At 47.7% G+C, this 22990-nt stretch overlaps 1 protein-coding gene across 8 annotated transcripts in view; it reads right to left on the reverse strand.

Moving 5' to 3' along the window:
* Positions 1 to 22990, reverse strand: part of PRKCB (protein kinase C beta) — a 331318-nt gene that overhangs the window by 205096 nt on the left and 103232 nt on the right. For 2 of the 8 annotated variants that reach the window (XM_042922007.1, XM_042922014.1), the window contains exon 1: positions 14334 to 14807. The exons of 3 other annotated variants lie outside the window; for them this stretch is intronic. In XM_042922007.1, the coding sequence (XP_042777941.1) occupies positions 14334 to 14679 (346 nt within the window). In that variant the 5' untranslated portion in view covers positions 14680 to 14807. Of the gene's footprint in view, positions 1 to 12463; positions 14288 to 14333; positions 14810 to 22990 lie in introns of those variants that run through there. 3 more of the 8 variants (XM_042922008.1, XM_042922013.1, XM_042922016.1) reach the window with 3 other exon arrangements.

Genomic DNA, 22990 nt, shown 5'->3' on the forward strand with positions numbered 1-22990 from the left:
GGAACACGAGCCAAGGAATGTGGGTGGCCTCCAGCAGATAGAAAAGGCATGGAACAGATTGCCCCTGGAGCGTCCAGAAGGAACTCAGCCCTGCTGACACCTGGATTTTAGCCCCATAAGACCCATTTCAGACTCCTAACCTCCAGAACTGTAAGATTATGAATCTGTGTTGTAATAAGCCATTATGTTTGCAGTAACTTGCTACAGCAACGATAGGAAAACAATATCCCAGCTACTGGTTGATCCCAGAAGCAGAAGACCTTGGTCAAAAGCCCAGGGCACTTCTCTGGAGCATCTGTCCCAAGAACACACTGGGATCCTGACTTCATTTCACACTGCACCCCACCCCTAAATTCCCAATTCTAACCACTATAATGTATTCATTGCATCCAAAGGGGTCTGAATCAAGTTATCAACATTTCATTTTTTCCTTTCGGAGTTGATTCTCCCCTTCTACCTCATTCTCACTGAGATCTCTAGTGGCAAACTGACATCCCTGGAAGTAATCTCTGTCCCCGAATCCTGCGACATCTGCCCGAGACAGAAATTCCAGTGCTAATTGCAGGTGTCTGTGGAGGGAGAAGGAAGAGAAGGGCCCTCAGCTCTTTCCTCAGCCCGCACCTGTCTCAGCTTCCAAACAGCTGGCTTGCAAGAGAGAAAATCCTGTCTTCTGCCAAGAGTTACTCTGGGCTCTGCTGGACCTCGGTTTGAACCCTCATTTACCACCTATACGCTGAAGCCATTACTCCAACCACTACACCTCTCTGGGCCTCAGTTTCTTGTCCCCAAAATGGGAACAATAAGAGTATCTACTCTCAGAAGCCTGTTTTGAAGCTTAAACGAGACAACACACACAAAGTGCTGGATGGACAGGGACACTGGAGTTGGAACCAGCAGTCCTCGTATCTTGCTTTGCAACGGCTGGGGAGGACCCCTTTTTCCTCCCGGGTCAAAGCCAAATCACAGGCATGAAACTCTGCCTAGTGTCCAAGATGAGGCAGGGCTCCCCCGTATGTTTTCCCAAACCATCTCCACAATCAAAGGCACGGTTTGCACCCAACGCCTGGCCCCCTGGCATTCAGAAGACTGACCCACACGGTCACACTACTTGAGTTCACAGAGGGATTTCACATCCGTGATTTCACCCGAGCCTCATCACGGCCCTGTGAGGAAGACGTTTTGACCTGCATTGTGTTGACAGAGGTGCTAATGCTTAGAGAGAAACGACGTGTCCAAGGGCGTCCAGCTAGTCAGTGGCACTTCTTGCACCAGCAACCAGGTTTGTCTTCCTCTAAAGCCCACACTCAACTAACACGGTGTCACTGCTTTTGTGTTTGTCATCTATCTCACTGTTCCAGAAGAAATCCTCCCCTGCTTTCCTCACCCCCGCCATCCAGTCAGTTGCTAAATCTTACTGAATCTTCCTTCGCAACATCTTTTATACCATATCCTCTTGTACATTCCCCACTGATTCCACCCTAACTGCCCCCAGCAACTCAGACACGCAATCTTGCCACGAAGCCTGGTCTCCCCCAGAAATGGACGAGTCCACCTTGATATCGCATCCCTACGAGCCAAGGTCTTCCAGAACTGCAAAGGAGCTGCGGCCACCAATGTCACACAACAGCCATGATTTCTAAATGAGATGTCATGTACAAATGTGCAGCAGGAGGGCACGAAGCAAGCTCTCAAGGAAGGTTGATTTTACTTCCTTCCAGGTTACAGGGGTTCGTGGGACAAGCTCTGCAGCCTAGCTGCCTGGATTCTACAGCAGGTGCCACTATTTATTAGCTCTGTGACCTTGAATAAGTCCATTGACCTTGCTGTGTCTCTGGTTCCCAGTCTATAAAACAGAAACAATAATAGTACTTTTCTGACAGAGTTGTTATTAGGCTTATGAATTAATCTTGGCACAGTGTATGGACACAGTAAGTGCCAAACAGATACTAAGTATTGTCAATAAGATTCCTACCTACTCCCCTCCACCCCATGCAGCCTACACACTCTTTAAAAATTCATGCTCTGAAAACTCACTCTTTATATCCTTTCCCTGCTCTGACACACTCACTAGCTGCCTACTGCCTAAAGCTGCAGTGACCAATGGCAGCCACTAGCCACATGGGGCCATGCTTATTTAAATTCATCAGGTAAAACTTAAGATTGAGGTCCTCAGGGGCACCTGGGTGGCTCAGTCGGTTAAGCGTCCGACTCTGGATTTCAGCTCAGGTCAGGATCTCACGGTTCATGAGATCAAGCCCCACATCAGACTCTGTGCTGACAGTGCGGAGCCTGCTTGGGATTCTCTCTCTCTTTCTTTCTCTCTCTCTCTCTCTCTCTCTCTCGTTCTCTCTGCCCCTCCCCCCACTTGCACTCTCTCGCACACATTCTCTCTCAAAATAAATAAAGTTTTAAAAACTTATTTAAAAACTAGGTAAATAAGGGGCGCCTGGGTGGCCCAGTTGGTTGGGCGACTGACTTCGGCTCAGGTCATGATCTCACAGTTTGTGAGTTCGAGCCCTGTGTTGGGCTCTGTGCTGACAGCTCAGAGCCCGGAGCCTGCTTCGGATTCTGTGTCTCCCCCTCTCTCTACCCCTCCCCTGCTCACACTCTGTGCCTCTCTGTCTCTCAATAATAAATAAACGTTAAAAAATTTTTTTTAAACTAGGTAAATACAATAAATAAAATTCAGTTTCACATTCACACTAACCACACTATTGCAAGTGTTTAATCTTAAGTGGCTAGAAACTACCATATTGGACACTCAACTATTGCAATTGCTTAATCTAGAAACTACCATATTGGACACTCATCATAGAAAGTCTTATTGGACAGCACTGGCCTAAGAACAAAGTTCGAATTCTGTAGCTTGGCATCCATTGACAGTATAACCACAGTGTAACTTTAGTCTTGTCTCTTCTGACTCCTGTGCCTCAACACTCCTGCCCAGGCTAGATGACTCTCCCTTTCCATAACGCATTTTCCTCACCCCCTACTGGGCAAATTTGTTCCACAAACATATCCATGCCAGCAGACCATCATATGCAATCCACAAAGGAAACTGAAGGCAGAGGAGCTCCCGCCGGCATACTGAAAGCCAGATTGGAATAGAAATGACACATGCCACATGATAATTCAACTCAGGAGCCCCACGGACAATGGGTGGCTCATCCTACTTACTTTAAAGCAGGGGTTACAAACTCAAATGCCTACTGAGACTAGCCCTTGTGACTAAGTGAAGCAAGCCGGTGCAATCCAGCAGAGGAAGGTGGCTGAACTGAAGTGGAGAACGCATACCCATCCCAGAGACACTCCATCCAACAGCAGCCCTGGAGTCACCAGCCCAGCACGGCCAGATAGGATTTTTTTTAAAGTTCTGCACGACCCCCCCCAAAGACATCGAGTCTCTCCAGTTTACGAGCTCCACTTTTGTGGGTCATCCTGACTCACGATGGTTACATATTATCTCTGAACTAAAATATCCTCAACCACAGAATAGGAATAAGACCACCTACTTCATACAGGATTATGAGAATGAGACCAGATTAATGTGCCTGGAGTGTGCCTGCCTCCCGTCTAATTCTTAGTAAAAATATGAATGAATGCATCAACAACGAATGGATGAATGAATGAATGGGCTCTTTGGTCATTCTCACATTCAGACATCGCTCACCATGGCTGAGTCAAGAGGCAAGCAGCTGCGGCCAGGAGCAGTGGGGCAGTTCGTACGGATCCATAGGCGGCTGGCCCCAACAGTCAAGCCGCGGGAGCTCAGAGGGCCGCCTCCCAGTCCTGTGTGCAGTCAGATTTCCTTTTGAAACAGTATGCCAGCTTATGGTTTCAAATTCAAACACTGCAGATGAGCATACGGTCGAGAATCACTACTTTACTCCATTATCAGAGGGAACTGGTCTCTCCAGTTCCTTGTGCGTCCTTCTAGAAATATTCTCTGCGTGTGTGTGAGCACATGAGTCTACACCCATAAATGGAGCGAGACATTCTGGATCTCCTTTTTGGTATTTTTAATCTATGGCCCTTTGGTTTTCCCCATATGATACAATTCTAAACCACGGTTCTCAGCCCTGGCTGTACACTGAGTGGCCTGAGGTTCTGGAAACAGATCAGTGCTCAGGTCCCACCTCCAGAGAGTCTAATTAATTGGGGAGTAGTAAGGGGTGTGGGGGGAGAGGCTGAGGACAGGTACACTTAAAAAGCTCCCCAGAAGAGTCACATGTTGAAAAGCATTGCTAATCTGCAGAATCCACTCATGCTTTTTCCCAAACGAAGACATCTGGGGGCCCATTCCATCTCAATATGCAAAGAACGACCCCATTCTAGTTCCACAACTGCATCTTACTCCATCACATGGGTGGGCGACCATTTACTACCCAATCTCATAAGGACTTCCCAAAGCTCCGAGGAGGATTAAGGAAGAAGCAAACTTCATTTGTTTATCAACAGCCAAGCAGTGGGGCGGGAACCACACAAAAGCAAAAGCAATAACCTTGCAGTGGTCAGCAATTGCAGGAAAGGAATGTTTTCGTTTATAATGTTACCAAATTTATTTAACTAAGCAAGAAAAAGCAGCAGAGCCAACAAGAGGTAAATAATAGGCCTCAGAAGTAAATAAAGCCGTGAGGAGAAAACCACCCCCCACCACCACCTTCTGCCATACCAACCCTAGGGAGGCAGGCCCCCAGGCGGGACAGCTGCTGGGAACATCCTGCTTGTTTGGATAACACTTGGAGACTGTTCTTGACCCCTTGGCCTCCCTCTTTTGATCAGACTCCGAAAGTGGGGCCAGCAGGACATAATGCCACGGCCTGAGTGAAAATATCAACATCCCCTCATTCACCAGGCGGATCTAGCCCTAGACGCATTCAGATCAGAAGACTTGGTCCCAGAACCAAGCGTGGTGGGCATCTCTTGTCTGGCCTAACCAGCATCCATCCTTCGTGTTTCCCCTTTGGCAAACGGTCCCTCTCTGACCCCCTAGTTCCTGTGAGCTGGCTCAGGGGGCCCTCCCCCTCTGGCTCCCCGGGGTTGTGGAGGTAGGACCCAGGCCACAGTGTGGATTCAGGGATGGGCATGTGACTCAAGCTACCCAATGAGAATCAGTTTCAGCGCTTGGGCTGGCATTGTTAGGAAAGAGGCCATCCTTTCCAGCGGTGCTGCTAAGCTCGTAGGGAATCAGTCTGCATGTGTCATCTTCATTACCACAAAGAAAAACACTGTTCTGACGGTGAAGCCAACAAAGAGAAAAGCAGAGCTAAGGGATATCTGATGACCGCGTAGGAGCGCCTGGATCCAGCCAGGCCTGAATCCCCACCCCTCGACTTTTCGAGACAAGTTAAAAATCCCTCTTTGGGGGCGCCTGGGTGGCTCAGTCGGTTAAGTGTCTGACTTCGGCTCAGGTCACGATCTCGCGATCTCGCGGTCTGTGAGTTCAAGCCCCACGTCGGGCTCTGTGCTGATGGCTCAGAACCTGGAGCCCGTTTCAGATTCTGTGTCTCCCTCTCTCTCTGCTAACCCTGTTCATGCTCTTTCTCTGTCTCAAAAATAAATAAACGTTAAAAAAATAAAAAAATAAAAATCCCTCTTTGCCTAAACCAACTTGAATTGGGTTTTTGTTTCTTGAGACCAAAGGACTTCGGACTAATAAACCGAAAGGTGAGAAGTTGAAGAATGGCCAGTGAGGTCTCCTATTTTCTCCTGTGCTTCATGTATTCCTGTAAATAAACCTCTTTTCTATTTTAATTAGGAGTCTGGTGTTAAGAACACTCAATTGGATCGGTCTATGTGGGTGAATCAAGAAAAGGTAGGATACAGTGCCTCACTCTTCCCTTAATTCCTGTAAATACTGCAGCCCTCAATGAAGAAAAATACACCTAGGAGTTTGCTCCGTAAGAGAAAGCACCAGAAGATATAACAACTGACAAGTCTTTATCCACAGACACCTGTTACTTGAGCTTCTTTTCAGTAAGTGTGCCCCTAGGGTGGGCACATGCGACTCACTCTCATGGATGCAACTGTGATTTATACCATCTGCCTACTCCCAGCTCCTATCCTTGCTCCTGAAGGAGGGACCAGAGATCCACAACACCGAGGCCTTTCTGGACACGACAATGAGTCACATCCACCAAACTGTGCCTCTGGAGCTGAGTGGCTTGAAGCCCAGAGAAATAAATCACATCAATCTCAGTCACTCTAAAAAGCAAACAGAGAAAGCTTAATTCTCTGGCTTACAAACTCAGCAAGGAGGGAGGCCTGCTGTGTGAATATTTGCAAAAATCACCAAATCAAAGACAGAGCTATGGACATTCAGCAGGGGGTATCTGTTGGTTTTGCCGTTCCGGTCGAGCGTCCACTGCCCCTTCTTCTGGTGACTGACATGTTGATTGTCCTTTGGGAGGCCGGCCCATCTCCACTGTGCACAGTCGATCAAGGCTGCAGCTCTCCCTCTGCCAAGGGGTTGGCAATGTGACCCAGGATCAATCCCGGTCTTTCTCCTGGGAATTTGATTCTTGAATCGTAGTGTCACCCTGCAAAGGCTGCCTATCAGTTCCTGCCACCTAGATCCAAGAGCTACTCGGATCCCCATACTTTCTAAGGCCCGGTACTGCATGAATGGGGTACCCCATATGCTCTCAACGGATTCTGTAAAGAGAACTAGAGTCCGTTTGTGTTGCTTACAAAGCACCAAACAACCCTAGCCACTTCAAAGGCATCTGATCTCACCCCATCCTGATGCAAGCATCCTTCCTACAACATCCCCAAGAGATGGTCACCAAGCTTTCACTGCACACTTACAGAGCAAGAAGCTCTCTACCACCTATAGACAACTCTCCTATCAGGAAGTTCTACAGATGGCACAGGTGTAGGCCCCTGTAACTCCCTGCCCCTGCCCTGTGGACAACTCTCCTATCAGGAAGTTCTACAGATGGCACAGGTATAGGCCCCTCTAACTCCCTGCCCCTGCCCCGTGGACAACTCTATCATAAAGTTCTAAAGACTGCACAGATGTGGCCCCCCCAATAACTCCCTGACCCCACCCTCTGCAGCCCCTTCCTCCTTTCCCTGACTCCTCCTCCTCCTCCTGTTCTTTCAGGAAGCCAATGACCAGGACCACCCCACCCCCCCCCCCCACCGCCACACACACACACCTGTTTCCCCGGTATGTCCCTTCACCAGACTAAACATTTTCATTTCCTCTCAATATATTTGGATATACAGGACAAAACCTTCTCACTATCATCGCCAGTGCTCTGAGGCCCAATAAAGTCATAGCAAAAACGTCCTCACGATGGAGACTTTCCACTTGCTTTCTTTATTATTCGAATAAGACAGTTAAGGGTGGAACACTTACACACAGAAAAACAGGAAAAAAAAAAAAAAAAAAAACCTGAAAGGAAACATGAAATGTTGACGGTGGCGATCTCTGGTTGTAAGGATTTTGGGGGTTTGTTCTTCCTTTTATAATCCTGTATTTCCCTAAGTATTCTAAAATAATAAAGCAAATATGAATTTTGATCAACTTCATGAAGTATCACTTAATACAAGAAAATAGACCCTTTTGGGCACCTGGGTGGCTCAGTCAGTTGAGCGACTGACTCTTGATTTCGGCTCTGGTCATGATCCCAGGGTCATGGGATCAAGCCCCACAGTGGGCTCTGTGCTGAGGGTGGACCCTTCTTGGGAGTCTCTCTCTCTCTCTCTCTCTCTCTCTCTCTCTCTCTCTCTCTCCCCCTCTGCCCCTCTGCCCCTCTCCCCCACTCTCACTCTCTCTCTCTAAAATAAAAATACAAAAAGAAAGAAGATAGACCATTCTAGATGCACAGTTTGATGAGTTGTGACAGGTGAGTCAAACCTACGTAACTACCACCACAATCAGGACACAGAATGTTTGCACCGCGGCAGAAGCCCTCCCGTGCCCTTTTGCAGTTAGCACCCTCGCCCCGCCTCCCGCCCCCAGCACCCACTCAGCAGCTTTCTCTTACTACAGATTAATGGGATCATACAGTATGGACTATTTTGTGTCTGCCTTCACTCACTCAGAGTAACGTTTTGATTATTAACAATTAATATAGCACACTTATCAGTGTCAGTAGCCAGTTCATTCTTACTGCTGAGTAGTATTTCGTTACACAGTCCTTCCAATGTTTCCTTATCCGTTCATCTGTTAACCGATGTTTGGGGATTTTTCTCCCCGCCCCCCCCCCCCCCCCCCCAGTTTCTAGCTATCATGAATAAAACTGCTACGAACGTTCATTTATACATCTTTGTGTGGACACATAATTTATCTTGGTAAATACCCAGGCAGGGGGCTACTGTGTCTTATGGGAACTCTGTGTTTAACTTTGTAAGAAACTGCCGCTTCTTTCCAAAACTGTTGTACTGCTTGATTTTTTAGAATGGAAACAATCCAATGCATTGTTGTTTTTCTATATATTTATTGGTCTGTCGGCGGTCTCAGTAGGAAATGGAATTCACCCTGGATGTTCAATTAAAGACACGAACAACTGTGGGATACTGTCACACCACATGTCATGAAACGGTACCAACAACAGCCAAGTAAGAGCTGGAACCAAGGAACAGGGGACGCTGGTCAGGAGCAGTCGCTGCAGAAGGAGGCCAGAGACAGAGGGGAGGCGTGCAGGGCTGGAGGGGGCGTAAAGTACCTCGAGATCTCCCCCCTCCTGCCCTCTAGTCTCTGCTCGCCACCTCCCACTGGCCTAACCGAGGCAAAAGTCAGCCAGCAAAAGAGCCCGGGAGATGCAGGGCACAGAAGTCCATCCCACGACACAGGGCAGGGCAGAAAAGGGCAGAGGGTGGTGGTCCTAGAAAAAGCATCAAAGAATCACTAGACACTGTCCATCCCCTGAGAAGGAGAGAAAAAGAACAAAGATTAGATTTGCAGTCCTCTGAGATGTCAACACTCACAAACCAACGCGAGTCTTGGAAGATGGAACGATTCTATCACTATGACAATAATAACTACAGCTACAACAATAACTACTACTGCTTATCCCTATTACTGCTAGTAACAATAGCAATAACTTTATTGAGTGCTTACTATATACTCCAAGCACATGCTGTGTTTATAGCACTATCTCAGGTAAACCTCAAAAGAACCAGAGAAAGCAAGTCTATGATTATCCCTCATTTTGCATTTGAGAAAAACGGAGACTCACAGAGGCGTAAAAAACCTGCTCTCAGGGCTCCAGAGGTTGGTGACGCCCCAAGCACTACTCCATATTGCCTCCCAAAGGCTCCATCGCTTACCCACGCTGTGCTGTGGACAAGCCACTCTGTGCCTCGTCAACTCCTCTGTGAAAAGGTCTGTCTGTCCTCCCCTCGGACCACTGGGAGAATTTAACACAACAGAGCGGTTCGGCAAACACTTTTTTGAGACCCAGGGGTCCTGCACCACCGCGGTCTCTAACCTTGCAAGGGTTGCCACAATCCTTTCAAAGGAGGAAACGATACCTCAGAAAGATTCCCTGCATCCTAAAGATGAAAGAGCCAGTAAGAGGCAGAGGAGGGATTTGACCTCAGGTCTTCCCGTCTCCAAAGTCATACTTCGCCCTTGGGGAAAGGAGAGGAAGGGTAAATAATGTGCAAACGGGGTGGGTTTGGTGCCTTTACCTTGTAGATCCACATTTTCACACGCATGTGTTTTGGTGCCAGTCTGTGGCTTACTGTCAGCAGCACAGTTTCAAAGCTCCCAGACATCCAGCAACGACGTGCTTCCTTCCATCACCAGGCATTCGTATCTGCAGAACCCCGCGCCCCAGAGCCCAGGACTTGGGGCAGCCACCCTCTCCATTCCCACCATCCTTCTAGAACATATAAACGTGAAGGGCTGAGAGGTGCCTCTACCCTTTGGTGCCTCCTTAGAGATGACACTAACATTTGACACTCTACTGATTTCCCAAGAAATCCAACAAGGTCCAAATACAAACACACAAGCTGCCTGCAGTCTCAAAACTCAGTATTCTTGTCACGTCTTAATACCCTGTCATTTGAGCTACACTCACCCTCCATGCACTTTGAAATCTCTTTTGCTTTATACTCTGCCAAAAGGTTCCAATTTTTCTGTACTGGCATTGACATGATGCAGAAAGGAACATGTGAGCCATGAGGGCTTCAAAAATAGCCTGGAACTTTTCAAGGAAGGGGACCGTAGTGGGATGACAGGCAAGCTATTCTGCATAACAAAGCACCGTGTCCCCAGAGTCAGGCACAAGCCCACCCTTCCCCACGTACACACACACACACCTATCAATCACTCCCTGAAATATCATATCTGTGGGAGGACGAGAAGATAATGGTATGATCAATGGGGCTCCAGAGAGGAAGGGTGGGGTGGACTCCATCCAGTGGGGAATTTTCTACTGACAACAGGTCAGTTATGCTTGGAGTTAACCAACTCACCATGGTAATAAGTGATGATGATGATGATGATGATGATGATGATGATGATGGAGGAGGGGAGGAGGAGGAGAAAGATGGCAACAACAATAACTAACAATATTGATAAAATGCCTACTATGTGCCAGGCACTGTTCTAAGCTCTTTACATAGATAAACTCATTTAATCCCCACAGGTCAATGATGTAGGAACTACTAATAGTCCCATTTTACAGATGAGGAAAGCGAGGCATGAGAAGCTAAGTAACCTGTCAGTAAGTGACAGTCAGACTAGAACCCAGGCTCTCAGACTCCAGAGTCTTTGTTCTTACCCACTATACCTCCAGCTCATACTCCTCGAAACAAAGCACTCATTCCAGGCCACCACTGCAGGGAAAGGAGGGTGAAGAACCCTCTTCTCTGGACCCTTATTCCCTAGGAACAGCTTGAGACCCACACCGAGCCTCAGCTTTATTGAGCACTTACTATCTACTAGGCATGTCCCTGAGGGAGTACTTTCACCCTCCCAATGACCATTTGAGGCAGGCTGCCATATTAATTCCTCCACTTGCTTTTTTTAAAAAAATGTTTATTTATTTTTGAGAGAGAGACAGACAGAGACAGAGAGTGAGTGGGGAAGGGGCAGAGAGAGAGGGAGACACAGAATCTGAAACAGGCTCCAGGCTCTGAGCTGTCAGCACAGAGCCCAACGCGGGGCTCCAACTCACAAACCGCGAGATGGTGACCTGAGCCGAAGTCGGACACTTAACCGATGGAGCCACCCCGGCGCCCCGCTTCCACTTTCAAGATAAGGAAACTGAGGATCAGTGTGCTGGTTTCCCCTCATCTTCCCTCCACATCCATTCTTCGCCTGACTGCTGTGTTCTGAGCCCTGGGAGGCTGACCCCTGCAGAATCAACCCAATTCCCCTTGCCTCTGGGTTTCCAACTGGGCTCAGCCAATGGGTGAGACCGACAGGTGACTGGAGAGGAGAGAGGCTGGGGTATTTCTTCCCTTTCCTCCTTGCCTTGATTCTGCCATGTGGGAAGCAGTCGCATCCCTCCAGACCAACCATACCTGCTGGTGGTCCCTTCATCCTCAGCTCTATAGACCCCAGACTATTTCCTCCACTTGCTTCTTCCTCCTGAGAGATGTTAAATAATCCCATCAAGTTTTCTTCACTCAAGCCACCCAAGTGATTTCTGTTTGCTGCTAGGATCCTGCAGGTATAATCACAGAGAGAGCAACTTGCCCAGAGTTACACCACTAGTAAAAGGCAGATCAGACAGATGGGTTTGAGCCCAGAGCCCACTGTCTCCAGCACTCTGCCGTGCAGCTTTCCTCAGAGTAGGGGGGACTAGTCCTAAATCCTCTGAAGGCAGGGCCAGTAGCATAAATGAGTCAAGAATGTAGATAAAGTACAATAGGGAGTGGTGGGGACTGAGGCAAACCAGAGGGCACATGCCCCACTTACAGGTAACCACACGTAAAAGCAAACACTGTGCAAACAAAAAGTAGCTCCATGACTATTTCTCACGTTTTCCCGGGAACCTCACCACTCACTCTCCAGAAACCTCCTGCTGCTAGAAATTGTTCCTGACTGCACCCTAAAGTTCTTTGCACCTCAGTCCTATTCCCAGTCCTTCCCACACAGGCTTTTAGATCTATTCTCCACTTTTAAAAAAGAGTCAGGCAACAAAGATAATTAATTCCTTGGCTTCAAAGGCTTCTTCCCCGACCCAACGCATTTTCTCCGCATCAATTCCTTGGCTTCAAGGGCTTCTTCCCCGACCCAGCGCATTTTCTCCGCATCTGGGCCACCATCCTATGCCTCCCGCAGGCGATAACCAGGAAGCTGCTTCTGTCTCCCTTGTTGTCTGCTCTTTGGGGGCTGGGAACCCAGCTACACCTGCTGTCCAAAGGAAGGATGAGAGAAGAAGTGTTCGGACCCGTTGCCCACAGTCTGCAGCATAGCAGCATCATCTGCGCTGCGGGCAGAAAAGACCACAAGAATCTCCGCACGTGAGAGAGGAAGGAGGCACTCTGCGCCACTGACCTTGAATGAAGTCAGACAGCTGCCGGTTTGCAGAGCAGAGGCACCTCTCGCCCCAGAGCCATTTGCAGGCATGTCTCACAGCAGGGGCTGCAAACTGGTGGCCCTCAGGCTCCTGGGCTCCCTCTGTGCTGTGCTTCATAAAACGATATGAAACCACTGCCAATACGTGTAAGATAGGAGAGCTTACAATTTTTAAAAATCCAAGTTGCTGGCTTTCGTTTCCCCAAATTAGAAGTTATAGCACCAATGGGTCCATATTCTCCCACGGTGACAAGGCCGATGGACCCGAGTTCAGTAAAATGTGAAGTCCAAGGGGGCAGGGGATTTGTCTGGTTCATTTGCTGCTGTATCCTCATGCCCAGAACCATGTCTGGCACACGCAAGATACTCAACGAACACGTTGTGAGTGAATGAGTAATTGACTCATGAGTAAAAGGCAAACTTTCTTCTCCACTTTACCAGCAATCCCTACTGGGTTTAAGTCCCTTGTTAATTGCCTTTCCAGGCCTCTGCAGACCCCCAACTCTTAGTGAGAGATTTAAAGGCAGGCAATACATAGCCCCTGCTCCTTGGAAATGAAAGATCCAGAACAGGGAATCATCACCACCACCACCAGCACCACCATCATCATCCCTTTTGGAGCAGGTACCGTGAGCCAAGCGCCATTCTGAATGTTTTGCACGGGTCGGTTCTTTTAATCCTCCCAACAGCCATATGGTAGGTCTCATTGTTGTCCTTTCTATGCAGAAGAGGAAGTGAGGCAGGGGAAGGTGAATGAACTCATCCAAGATTATGTAGCAGCAGGTAGGAGAAGGCAGGAAGACTCAAAACCCGGCGGCCCAGCCCCACAGCACGTGCAAAATAAACACGTGATGATAAAGCCAGGCCATGAAAGACCCAGTGGCTCTAGTCTTCACAGCCCCAAAGAAACGACTCCCAGTGCAAAGAGATGGGATCCTGTGACGTGATGGCTATGAGCAGTGATAGACCAGATTCATTGAACGCATGTTCAACGTGATTCAGCGGGAAGCCGCTTCAAGCAGACACTTCCGGGAGAAGCCATCTGAGAAGGTGCTTCAAAAAACACAGTTCCCCTCAGCCTCTGGCTTCGTGGCTAAAGATACCCTCTGGTCCTCTTTGTTTTGCTGAGACAGGCATATCAAATCGCAGATGGTGTCAACTCGGATGCTGGGGCTGCAGTGGCCAAGAGAGATCGTTCAAGCTTGGCCGACCTACTTGGACCCAAGAGCCTCAGCAGTAGAGCAGCAGAGCTTCGTGGTGACATGGCATCAGAAAGGGAGCGTCAAGCCCAAGGGTGCCACACAGCAGCTGAAGTTAGCGGCTGGACAAGGGGGGAAGGGCGCGATAAACAAATGTCTGGCTGCAGCGGGGACAGGGGAGGTACCCTCTCTGCATGTCGGCAGCTTCCAGAGAGGGCGGAGGGGTGGAACAGAAGGTTTAGAAAACACGCAGACTGCCTCAGCCTAAGATCAAGCTCTACGCTCACACCAGCTGTGCCACCTCCTGCCCAGGCAACGTCCCTCTGAAGGGCCTCTGTTTCCTCATCGGTACGATGGAGCTGATCGGATTTTTCTTTCTGCTCAGAAAGTCAGGAATTTATTTATTTACCCATTCCTTGCACACCACCCATGTACGGAATATCTACTGTGGGCCAGGCGCTGCCCCAGACAGCAGAGTAAATGACATACAAGACTGAGGAGGTCTTGACCTCCTGGAGGTTCTGGTATAAAATCCCCGTCCCAGTTTCTCATCCGGGATGGAGGGAACGAGACCTACTTGGAAAGGCTATTTAGAGAAGTAAAGTTACGTTATTTTTATATAAATAAAAAATAGAAATCATCTACTTAACAGCATCCAGTGTCAGGCAATGTTCTAGACCAGAGGTCGGCAAACGTTTCCTTCAAGGATAAAGGAGTGATTATTTCAGGCTCTGCAAGACCACACGGTAGCTGTTGCCACGACTCCATTCTGTCCTGGGAGCGCAAAAGCAGCCACAGATGACACACACAGAAACAAACAGGCTCGGCTGTGTTTCCATACAATTCTGTTTGCAATCTAGTCAGCGGATCCGCGAGCCACGGCGTGCGACTCTGATGGAGACCGGCACCATCCAGGAGCAGGTGGGGCAAGGACGGAATCATTGCATCGCCCACTTGAAATGTGACTGGTGTCGCCGAGAACCTGAATTTCTTCATTTTATTTAACTTTAAGATTTCAGTGGAAGGAACCACAGGCGGCTCGTGGCCGCCACAGGCTCACAGTACGGATCCAGGTGCCCGGTAACTCCTTTCATCCTCAAAGCAGCCCTGAAGCAGGCAAAGTGCTAGCGCACTGTCACCAGTAGATGTTTGATAAGCCAGAGAGAAGGTGCCGCTCTTGCTGATGGCGAGGATGATGTCTGGGCAGCGTTTGAAGAGAAGGGCTCAAGCCAAGGGCAGGGCCCGAGGAGGACCCATTCCCGCAGCCAGCAAGAAGGAGGAACATCATGTAGACAGCACCAACATCTACTTGAGACAAAATGAGAAAACGGGAACACCTTGTGTGGCAGCCCCAGGCAGCCCTTGGAACTCCTCGGAAACACACCCCTCGCTAACCTTAATGAGGTTCTTCCCCAGGAGAGGCACAGCCACCCCCCTTAGATCAAACAGGCAAACAAGTGCCTGCGACTCTCCACCTAACCGGGCCCCCCAGCGACATCAGACAAGACCACCTCCCTCCACAATGGGGATGGCCTCCAGCCCCCAACGGAAACTGCCCTCCCCACCTCGAGGGAAATAATGAGCTTGCTACTCCTAACTGATGTGCAGCAAAGGAAGCGTCAAAGACTCTTTTCGTTTTGTTCTTCAAATTTCTAAAATGCAAGTTTCAACTATCCAGTGAACCCCACTATGCTTCCGGGTTCTGTTCTGGACCAATAATAAGACCTATCATTGGCTGAGAATTTATATGTGCTGGACACTAGGGGCGCCTGGGTGGCTCAGTCGGTTAAGCATCCGACTTCAGCTCAGGTCATGATCTCACAGTTCGTGAGTTCAAGCCCTGCACTGGGCTCTGTGCTGACAGCTCGGAGCCTGGAGCCTGGAGCCTGCTTCGGATTCTGTCTCCCTCTCTCTCTGCCCTTCCTCTGCTCATGCTCTCTCTCTCAAAAATAAATAAACATTAAGAAAAATTTTAATAATAAATTAGGGGCACCTGGGTGGTTCAGTCAGTTAAGTGTCTGACTTTGGCTCAGGTCATGATCTCTTGGTTTGTGAGTTCAAGCCCTGTGTCAGGCTCTGTGCTGACAGCTCGGAGCCTAGAGCCTGCTTCAGATTCTGTGTCTCCCCCTCTCTCTGCCCCTCCCCCACTTGTACTCTGGCGCTCTCTCTCTCTCTCTCTCTCTCTCTCTCAGAAGTAAATAAACATAAAATTTTATATGTGCTGGACACTGGATAAGGTACAGTAATATTCCTAGTAAGCAGAAATAATCATAGTTAGCACTCATTCAATGCTTACCGCACATCAGGGACCAGGCTGAGCACTTCTGCGAGATCACCACATACTCCTCTCGGCCACTCAGTGAGTGGCGGATTTTCGTTATCTCCATTTGAGAGATGAGAAAACTGAGGTGTGGTGAGAGCTGAAGGAACATGCCCACGTTCTCACAGCTCAGAAGGGGGCCAGAATGGATTCAAGCCCTGGCTGTCAGACACTAGCACAAGCTCATAATTACAAGTCCGGACTGCTAAAGATGTAATGGCAGACAAGACAGACAGGGGGCCCTGCTCTGAGTCGAAAGACAGACAACAGAACAGGTCGGTTAAAAGTCTGGGTCAGAAGCAAAGTGGTCGTGGAGCACGAGGAAACAAATCTAACCCAGACTTGACAGAGAAGGGTAATCAGGATAGAAGTCCCTTAGAAGCTAAGGTCCAGGGGTGCCTGGGTGGCTCAGTTGGTGAAGTGTCCAACTTCAGCTCAGGTTATGATCTCACGGTTCATGGGTTCAAGCCCTGCCTTGGGCTCTGCGCTGACAGCTCAGAGCCTGGAGCCTGCTTCAGATTCTGTGTCTCCCTCTCTCTCTCTCTGCCCCTCCCCAGCTCATGCTCTGTTTCTCAAATTAAAAAAAAAAAAGTTAAAAAAAAAAAAAAAAAAGAAGCAGCAGCATCTAAGGTCCAAAGCAGGGGGCGGGGGGTGGGAAGGGGGACTCACCAATCAAAGAGCATGCCAGAGGGGTTCCAGAATAGGAGAAGCACATGCAAAAACCCAGAGAGAGTGTGTAAAACATTCAAGGAACCAGAAGAAGCATAATATGGCTGGAAACCAGTCTGGGAGGGCAAAGAGATGGAAACCCAAGTGGCCCCATGGTTAAAAACAGAGACGTCAGGAAAAGGACCAGGTGGGAGGTGGCCACGCTTGGGGCATGTTGAATTTCAGGTCTGAATGGTACCACTAAATGGAAATGCCTAACTTAAGAGGATGGGGAAACTGAAGCTATAACTCAGAAGTGAAGTCAGGACTGGAGAGAGGAGTTCAGAGTCTGCAAGAGCAAAAATAGGAGGTAATCCACAGAGACAGAGGAAAGCAGAGTGCTGGGCCCAGAGACTTGGCACTCGGACATCCGATGTTTCTGCCGGGCCGGCATCCATCCCGTCATGTCACAGCACTCTGGTTTTTCTTAGGGAAACCACCTGTTCCCACTCTCAGTCCTTGTGGTTCAGACAGACCTAACTCTATCTTGGCTCCCAGGGTGATTAGGTAACCCAGCTTGGCCGACGAGAATACCGAATCCTCCTGGCCACTGAGACTGGTTTAAGGATATATACACGATCCAACACAGGCCAATGAAAACGATACTGAAAATTCCTACAGAGACTCTCAGGTAAGCGGTATTCCCATTGCATTGATGCAGCTGATGGAAGTTGCTGGAAAATAAATTTGGATCCGCCAGTTACCACTGCCTCATCAGGGAAGAACATGCCCGAGAATAAAACAATACACAGGAAAGCAGAGTCATGATGCGGGCAGAGTCAGACGGTTGGTCACCACCTGAATACCTGGATCCCACCATCCCTGAAGCCAGTCCACATACCCGAGATTCCCAATTAAGTGACCAAGTAATGTATTTTTTGAGTTGCAGAACCATCATCTGCAACTGAAATACTGCGACACTGGAGGTTCCTAAAATCGGGCGGCCAAAGAAAAGAGAAGAACCAGTGAACGAGGAAGGAAAGTAGCCACGAGAGCAGAGACGATCTCACCAGGTGTCACAGAACCCAAAAAGGGGAAGTTTTCGAGATACGACAAGCCATCAATAGTGTCAAAGGCCACAGGGAGGATGAAGACATAAAGGCTGTTGGATCTAGTGAGGATCTTGGTGAGATTGTTTGGGAATCTCCCAGAAGCAGGTCCTAAGCCGCGGGCGGAAGTACGAATCGTTCATTTGAGAGGCGAGTTCAGGAACACTGGTAGACGGTTGCGAAGTAAGACAGAGAGGAGAAGGAAGCCTAAGGAGGATGCATTCCCAAGCCAACTCCCATCTCTCACTGGCTGAGGGCTGCTCCTGGACTGGGAGGGGGGGCATTAAATCCCCCAGCCCCCACACCTCAGCCCGGCACACCTGTGGACAGAATGCACTGAGGGCCAGAGAGAGCCCTCAGGCAAAAACATGCAGGTGCTGCCAGGCCGGAGTCAGGGCAGAACGCAGTGAAATGCAAGGCCATGCGCCCCAACGGCGTCTGCCTCAGCACGACCCTCTGCACCTCAGTGTCCTGTGAAATGGGGGGAGTCGCCTAGAAGTGCTGTGAAAACCAATCCAAGTCAGTACTTAGCCTGGCCCCTGGGAGACAGTGCTCACACAGCCCTGATAACTACAGGCACACCTCACTTTATTGTTCTTCACTCTATTGTGGGCCACGGGTTTTTTCGTGTGTTTTCACGAATTGAAGGTTTTGGCAACCTGGCATCGAGCAAGTCCATCAGCACCACTTTTCCAACAGCACTTGCTCACTCTGTGTCTCTGGGTCACATGTTGGCCATTCTCACAGTATTTCAAAGTTTTTCATTCCTATGTGATGGCAACCTTGCGATCGGTGCTTACAACTCACTGAAAGCTCAGATGATGGGCGGCATCTTTTAGCAACAAAAGCTTCTATTGAGGGACGTCATCGTTTTTACGGACATGTTGTTGTACACTTAGCAGACTATAGTATCGCGTGAACATAACTTTTATATACACCGCGAAACCCAAAACTTCATTTGACTCTCTTTATTGCAATATTTGCTTTCCTGCAGGGGTCTGGAACTGAACCCCTAACCTCTCTGAGGTACGCCCGTGTTTTTACTCTTGGTGACCACTGCAGGAGTGATTCCTATATACAAAGTTAGAGAAAACGGGACCCAGTGAAGAAGTGGCATCAGAGAATGCAGACAATCGAGGACAGCAGCAAACCCAGGACACTCCGGCTGGATAAACGAGAATCACTACTATTCTATTCAACCAGCAAGCAAGCTTGTGTCCATTGGTGTGCAAAAGTCATCGATTTAGCAAAAAGGCTTTTTTGCCAGGTGCTGCCTTTTCACCCATCCCTTTGTAAAACATCAGTTATGCCCACCGTTAAAAACAAAACAGCAAAAACAAAAACCCAAAAACAGCAACAGTACATTCATCCTGTGTCTTTGGTCCTATCCTGGAAGTTGCATAAGTGAAAGCTTTAGAAAGATCAGATGCAGGGGCGCCTGGGTGGCTCAGTCAGTTAAGTGTCTGACTGACTCTTGGTTTCAGCTCAGGTCATGATCTCATGGTTCATGAGTTCAAGCCCCACATAGGGCTCTGCGCTGACAGTGCAGAGCCTGCTTGGGATTCTGTCTCCCTCTCTTTCTGCCCCTCTCCCACTTGTGCGCTCTCTCTCTCTCTCTCTCTCTCTCTCTCAAAAATAAACAAAAATAAACTTTAAAAAACAAAGATCAAATGTAGAGAGGAAGAGAGACTCAGAAATTGCCCCCACAGTGTCAGCTTCTCAACAGTTGTGGCTCTTCCCTCAAAATTGGCCAGTTGATTCTCAAAGGAAAATAGAAAGAAGCCAAGGCAAACACTGACGGATCCGCAGAATGCTTCTCATAGGCACACAGCACACGAGGGTTCTCAGCCTACTGTTTCCTTTACCCTGGACCTGATCCACAGAGGGTAAGCAACATATCTAAGTGAGACTATTTATTTTGTATTTATTGTAACAAATGTCTGTGTAGCACTTACAATAAGCCACACATTCCTTACGGATATTACAAATGCTAATACATTTAATCTGCAAAACAACCGTGTGACATAGGTTCCATTATTATCCTCCTTTTACAAAGAAAGTAACTTGCCTGAGGTGCACACCATAGGAAGTGGCAAAAACAGGATTTGAATGAAGGCAGTCTGGGTCCAGTGGCCCTGAACCCCCACTTTGCTTACCTCTATGGCAATGAGTGAACCAGAGCACTCCTAAACCCTGACACCAGATCAATCTATCTCTACAGGCATTGGTAAGAAGGCACTTAAAATAGCAAAAAAAAAAAAAAAAAAAAAAAAAAGGAAGAGGAGGAGGAGGAGGAGGAGGGAGAAGAGGGGAGGAAGAGGAGGGAGGAGAAAGAACAGTAGCCAAAACAGCTGACATGGAGCATTTTCTAAATGCCAAGTGCGGGGCGAAACCATAATAATAACGATAACAGCAATCCTCAGAGCAATGCTGGGAGGTAGCACCATTTTATCACCATTTTGTAGATGAGGAAATGGAGAATTTGAAATTGTGTGAGGTTATTCAGCTAGAAAGCGGGAGAGATAGCAGTTGAAGCCAGGTCCGCCTGACTCCAGAACCTTCACTACTAAATTTAAGATCAGTGATCCCCGCAGGTGCAGAATAATGGGAACCTTGAACTTCAGGGCAGTGGGGCCGTCCACTTAATTTCGTTGACCACAGTACCCTGGTGATGGCTCAATAAAAGGGAAAAGTACAAAGGGGCGTCTTTGGGGGTTGATCCGAGCGGCGGTACAACTACAGAGGTGAAGGGCAGGAAAAGGGACTTTACCACAAACCTCCGGGAGCAGCCCAAGAGAGACTCAGACTTCGAGATGCCGCAAGTGGGAAGAGGCACGGAGGGAGTAAGCACAGAGCGGCTGCTGTCTACTAGAACTTGTAGCTGAAGCATTTGCTTTGATGTTGTGTTTTCATCGTCTCTCTCCTGGGACACCTGAGGCTTTGGGCGGGTACCGAACTTTCTCAAAACAATAAAAAAATAAAATAAAGAAACAGAAAACAACATTTCCTTCCCTTTTCTTTGCTCTCCCAGAGCTCACCAGGTTTAGGGGCCACACGTGTACTATTTTCTCATTCAATGTCATTTACAATACAACGTACAGGATCGCTGTCCTTAACCACAGTCTCCCAGACATGTGTACATCCTAAAACTGTTTTCTTTATTAACTTCTACTTCATCCGTGTTGGGTACCACTGTATGGCGTCTACTAGGTCTAGTTTTTATGGCATTTCTTTTATTTTTTTATTTTTTTTTTAATGTTTATTTTTGAGACAGACAGAGCATGAACGGGGGAGGGTCAGAGAGAGAGGGAGACACAGAATCGGAAGCAGGCTCCAGGCTCTGAGCTGTCAGCACACAGCCCGACGTGGGGCTCGAACTCACAGACCATGAGAACATGACCTGAGCCGAAGTCGGACGCTTAACCGACTGAGCCACCCCAGCGCCCCTAATTTTTATAGCATTTCTTTTTTTTTTTTTTTTTAACGTTTATTTATTTTTGAGACAGAGAGAGACAGAGCATGAACAGGGGAGGGGCAGAGAGAGAAGGAGACACAGAATCCGAAACGGGCTCCAGGCTCTGAGCTGTCAGCACAGAGCCCGACGCGGGGCTTGAACTCCTGGACTGCGAGATCATGACCTGAGCCAAAGTCGGACGCTTAACCGACTGAGCCACCCAGGCGCCCCTAGCATTTCTTAATTAAATCAGCAATTCATAAATACACTCCCCTTTTCAAAGGCTAAATTGTTTTTACAAAGTGAAAAAAATGTCTAACCTTTTCCTTTCTTATTTTTACTTTGAAATCTTTACTTCGTCTGTAATTTACCCCACCTATAATTTACTTTTGTGTAAGATGTGAGTTAAGAATCAAACTTGGCGTCCTTCCACACGGCCACTCAATTATGCCTGTACCGCTTCTTAAATAAGCCATTCTTTTTCCCACTGATCCAAAATGTCACCTTTTGATACATTGAATTCCCACATTTCCCAAGACCTTTCCGTCCTCTCTGGGACTCTACTTTCTTACCCCTCAGCTGGAAGAATTTCAGCAATTATTTGAAATGTGCTTCATGGCTTAACAATAGGTATTTTATCTTTTAAAAGACATTTCTAAGAGGCACTTTCATGCACTGTTGGAGGGTGCATAAATTGGCATAACCTTTTGGAGAGCGATTTAGCACCGTCTACTACAAATGAAAATGCTCACATCCTCTGCCTGAAAACCCGACTTCTAAGAATATTCTACAGAAATCCTCACTGAAGTGCCCAAGAACGTTTATACCTGCACTGCTCATCGTAAAAACAAAACAAACAAACAAACAAACAAAAAACTGGAAACAATCCAAAGGCCCATCAATAGGGTATTGGTCAAATAACAAATACAAATTAATATAAGTAATGTGGTGTCCACCATATTATGGAGTACAATATGGCCGTTAAAAAATATGGTAGATCCCGGGGTGCCTGGGTGGTTCAGTCACGCTCTTTCTCTCTCTTTCAAATAAATAAATAAATAAATAAATAAATAAATAAATGGTAGATGTAAATAAGGTACTGATACAGGAAAAAATCTGATATAACAGGCCAAAAAAAGTAATCTGTAAATATGTATATAGAATATAATTTCATTTTTGTTAATTAGTAATATCTGCTTATATTTACCCATAAAAGATTTCACAGGATAATACACCTAAATGCTAAGTCTGTAGTTTCTATAAGGTAGAGACTTTCTATCTAGATTACCTATATATAGTTATACATTGTTACATTCTTTTTAATAAGTGTTTTTTTTTTAATAATTTTTTTTTAACGTTTATTTATTTTTGAGACAGAGAGAGACAAAGCATGAACAGGGGAGGGTCAGAGAGAGGGAGATGCAGAATCTGAAACAGGCTCCAGGCTCTGAGCTATCAGCACAGAGCCCGATGCGGGGCTCGAACTCACGGACCATGAGATCATGATCTTAGCCGAAGTCGGCCGCTTAACCGACTGAGCCACCCAGGCGCCCCAATAAGTGTTTCTTTGGTGACAAAAAAGACAAAGATCTTTGGTGATTAAAAAATACAAAAAAGAGGGGTATCTGGGTGGCTCAGTCAGTTAAGCATTCAACTCTTGATTCAGGCTCACATCATGATCTCATGGTTTGTGAAATCGAGCCCCGCATCAGGCTCTGCACAGGGCCTGCTTGGGATTCTTTCTCTCCCTCTCAAAATAAATAAACTTTGTAAAAA

The sequence above is a fragment of the Panthera leo genome, chromosome E3 (assembly GCF_018350215.1).
Source record: "Panthera leo isolate Ple1 chromosome E3, P.leo_Ple1_pat1.1, whole genome shotgun sequence".
In the NCBI taxonomy this organism is placed as follows: domain Eukaryota; kingdom Metazoa; phylum Chordata; class Mammalia; order Carnivora; family Felidae; genus Panthera; species Panthera leo.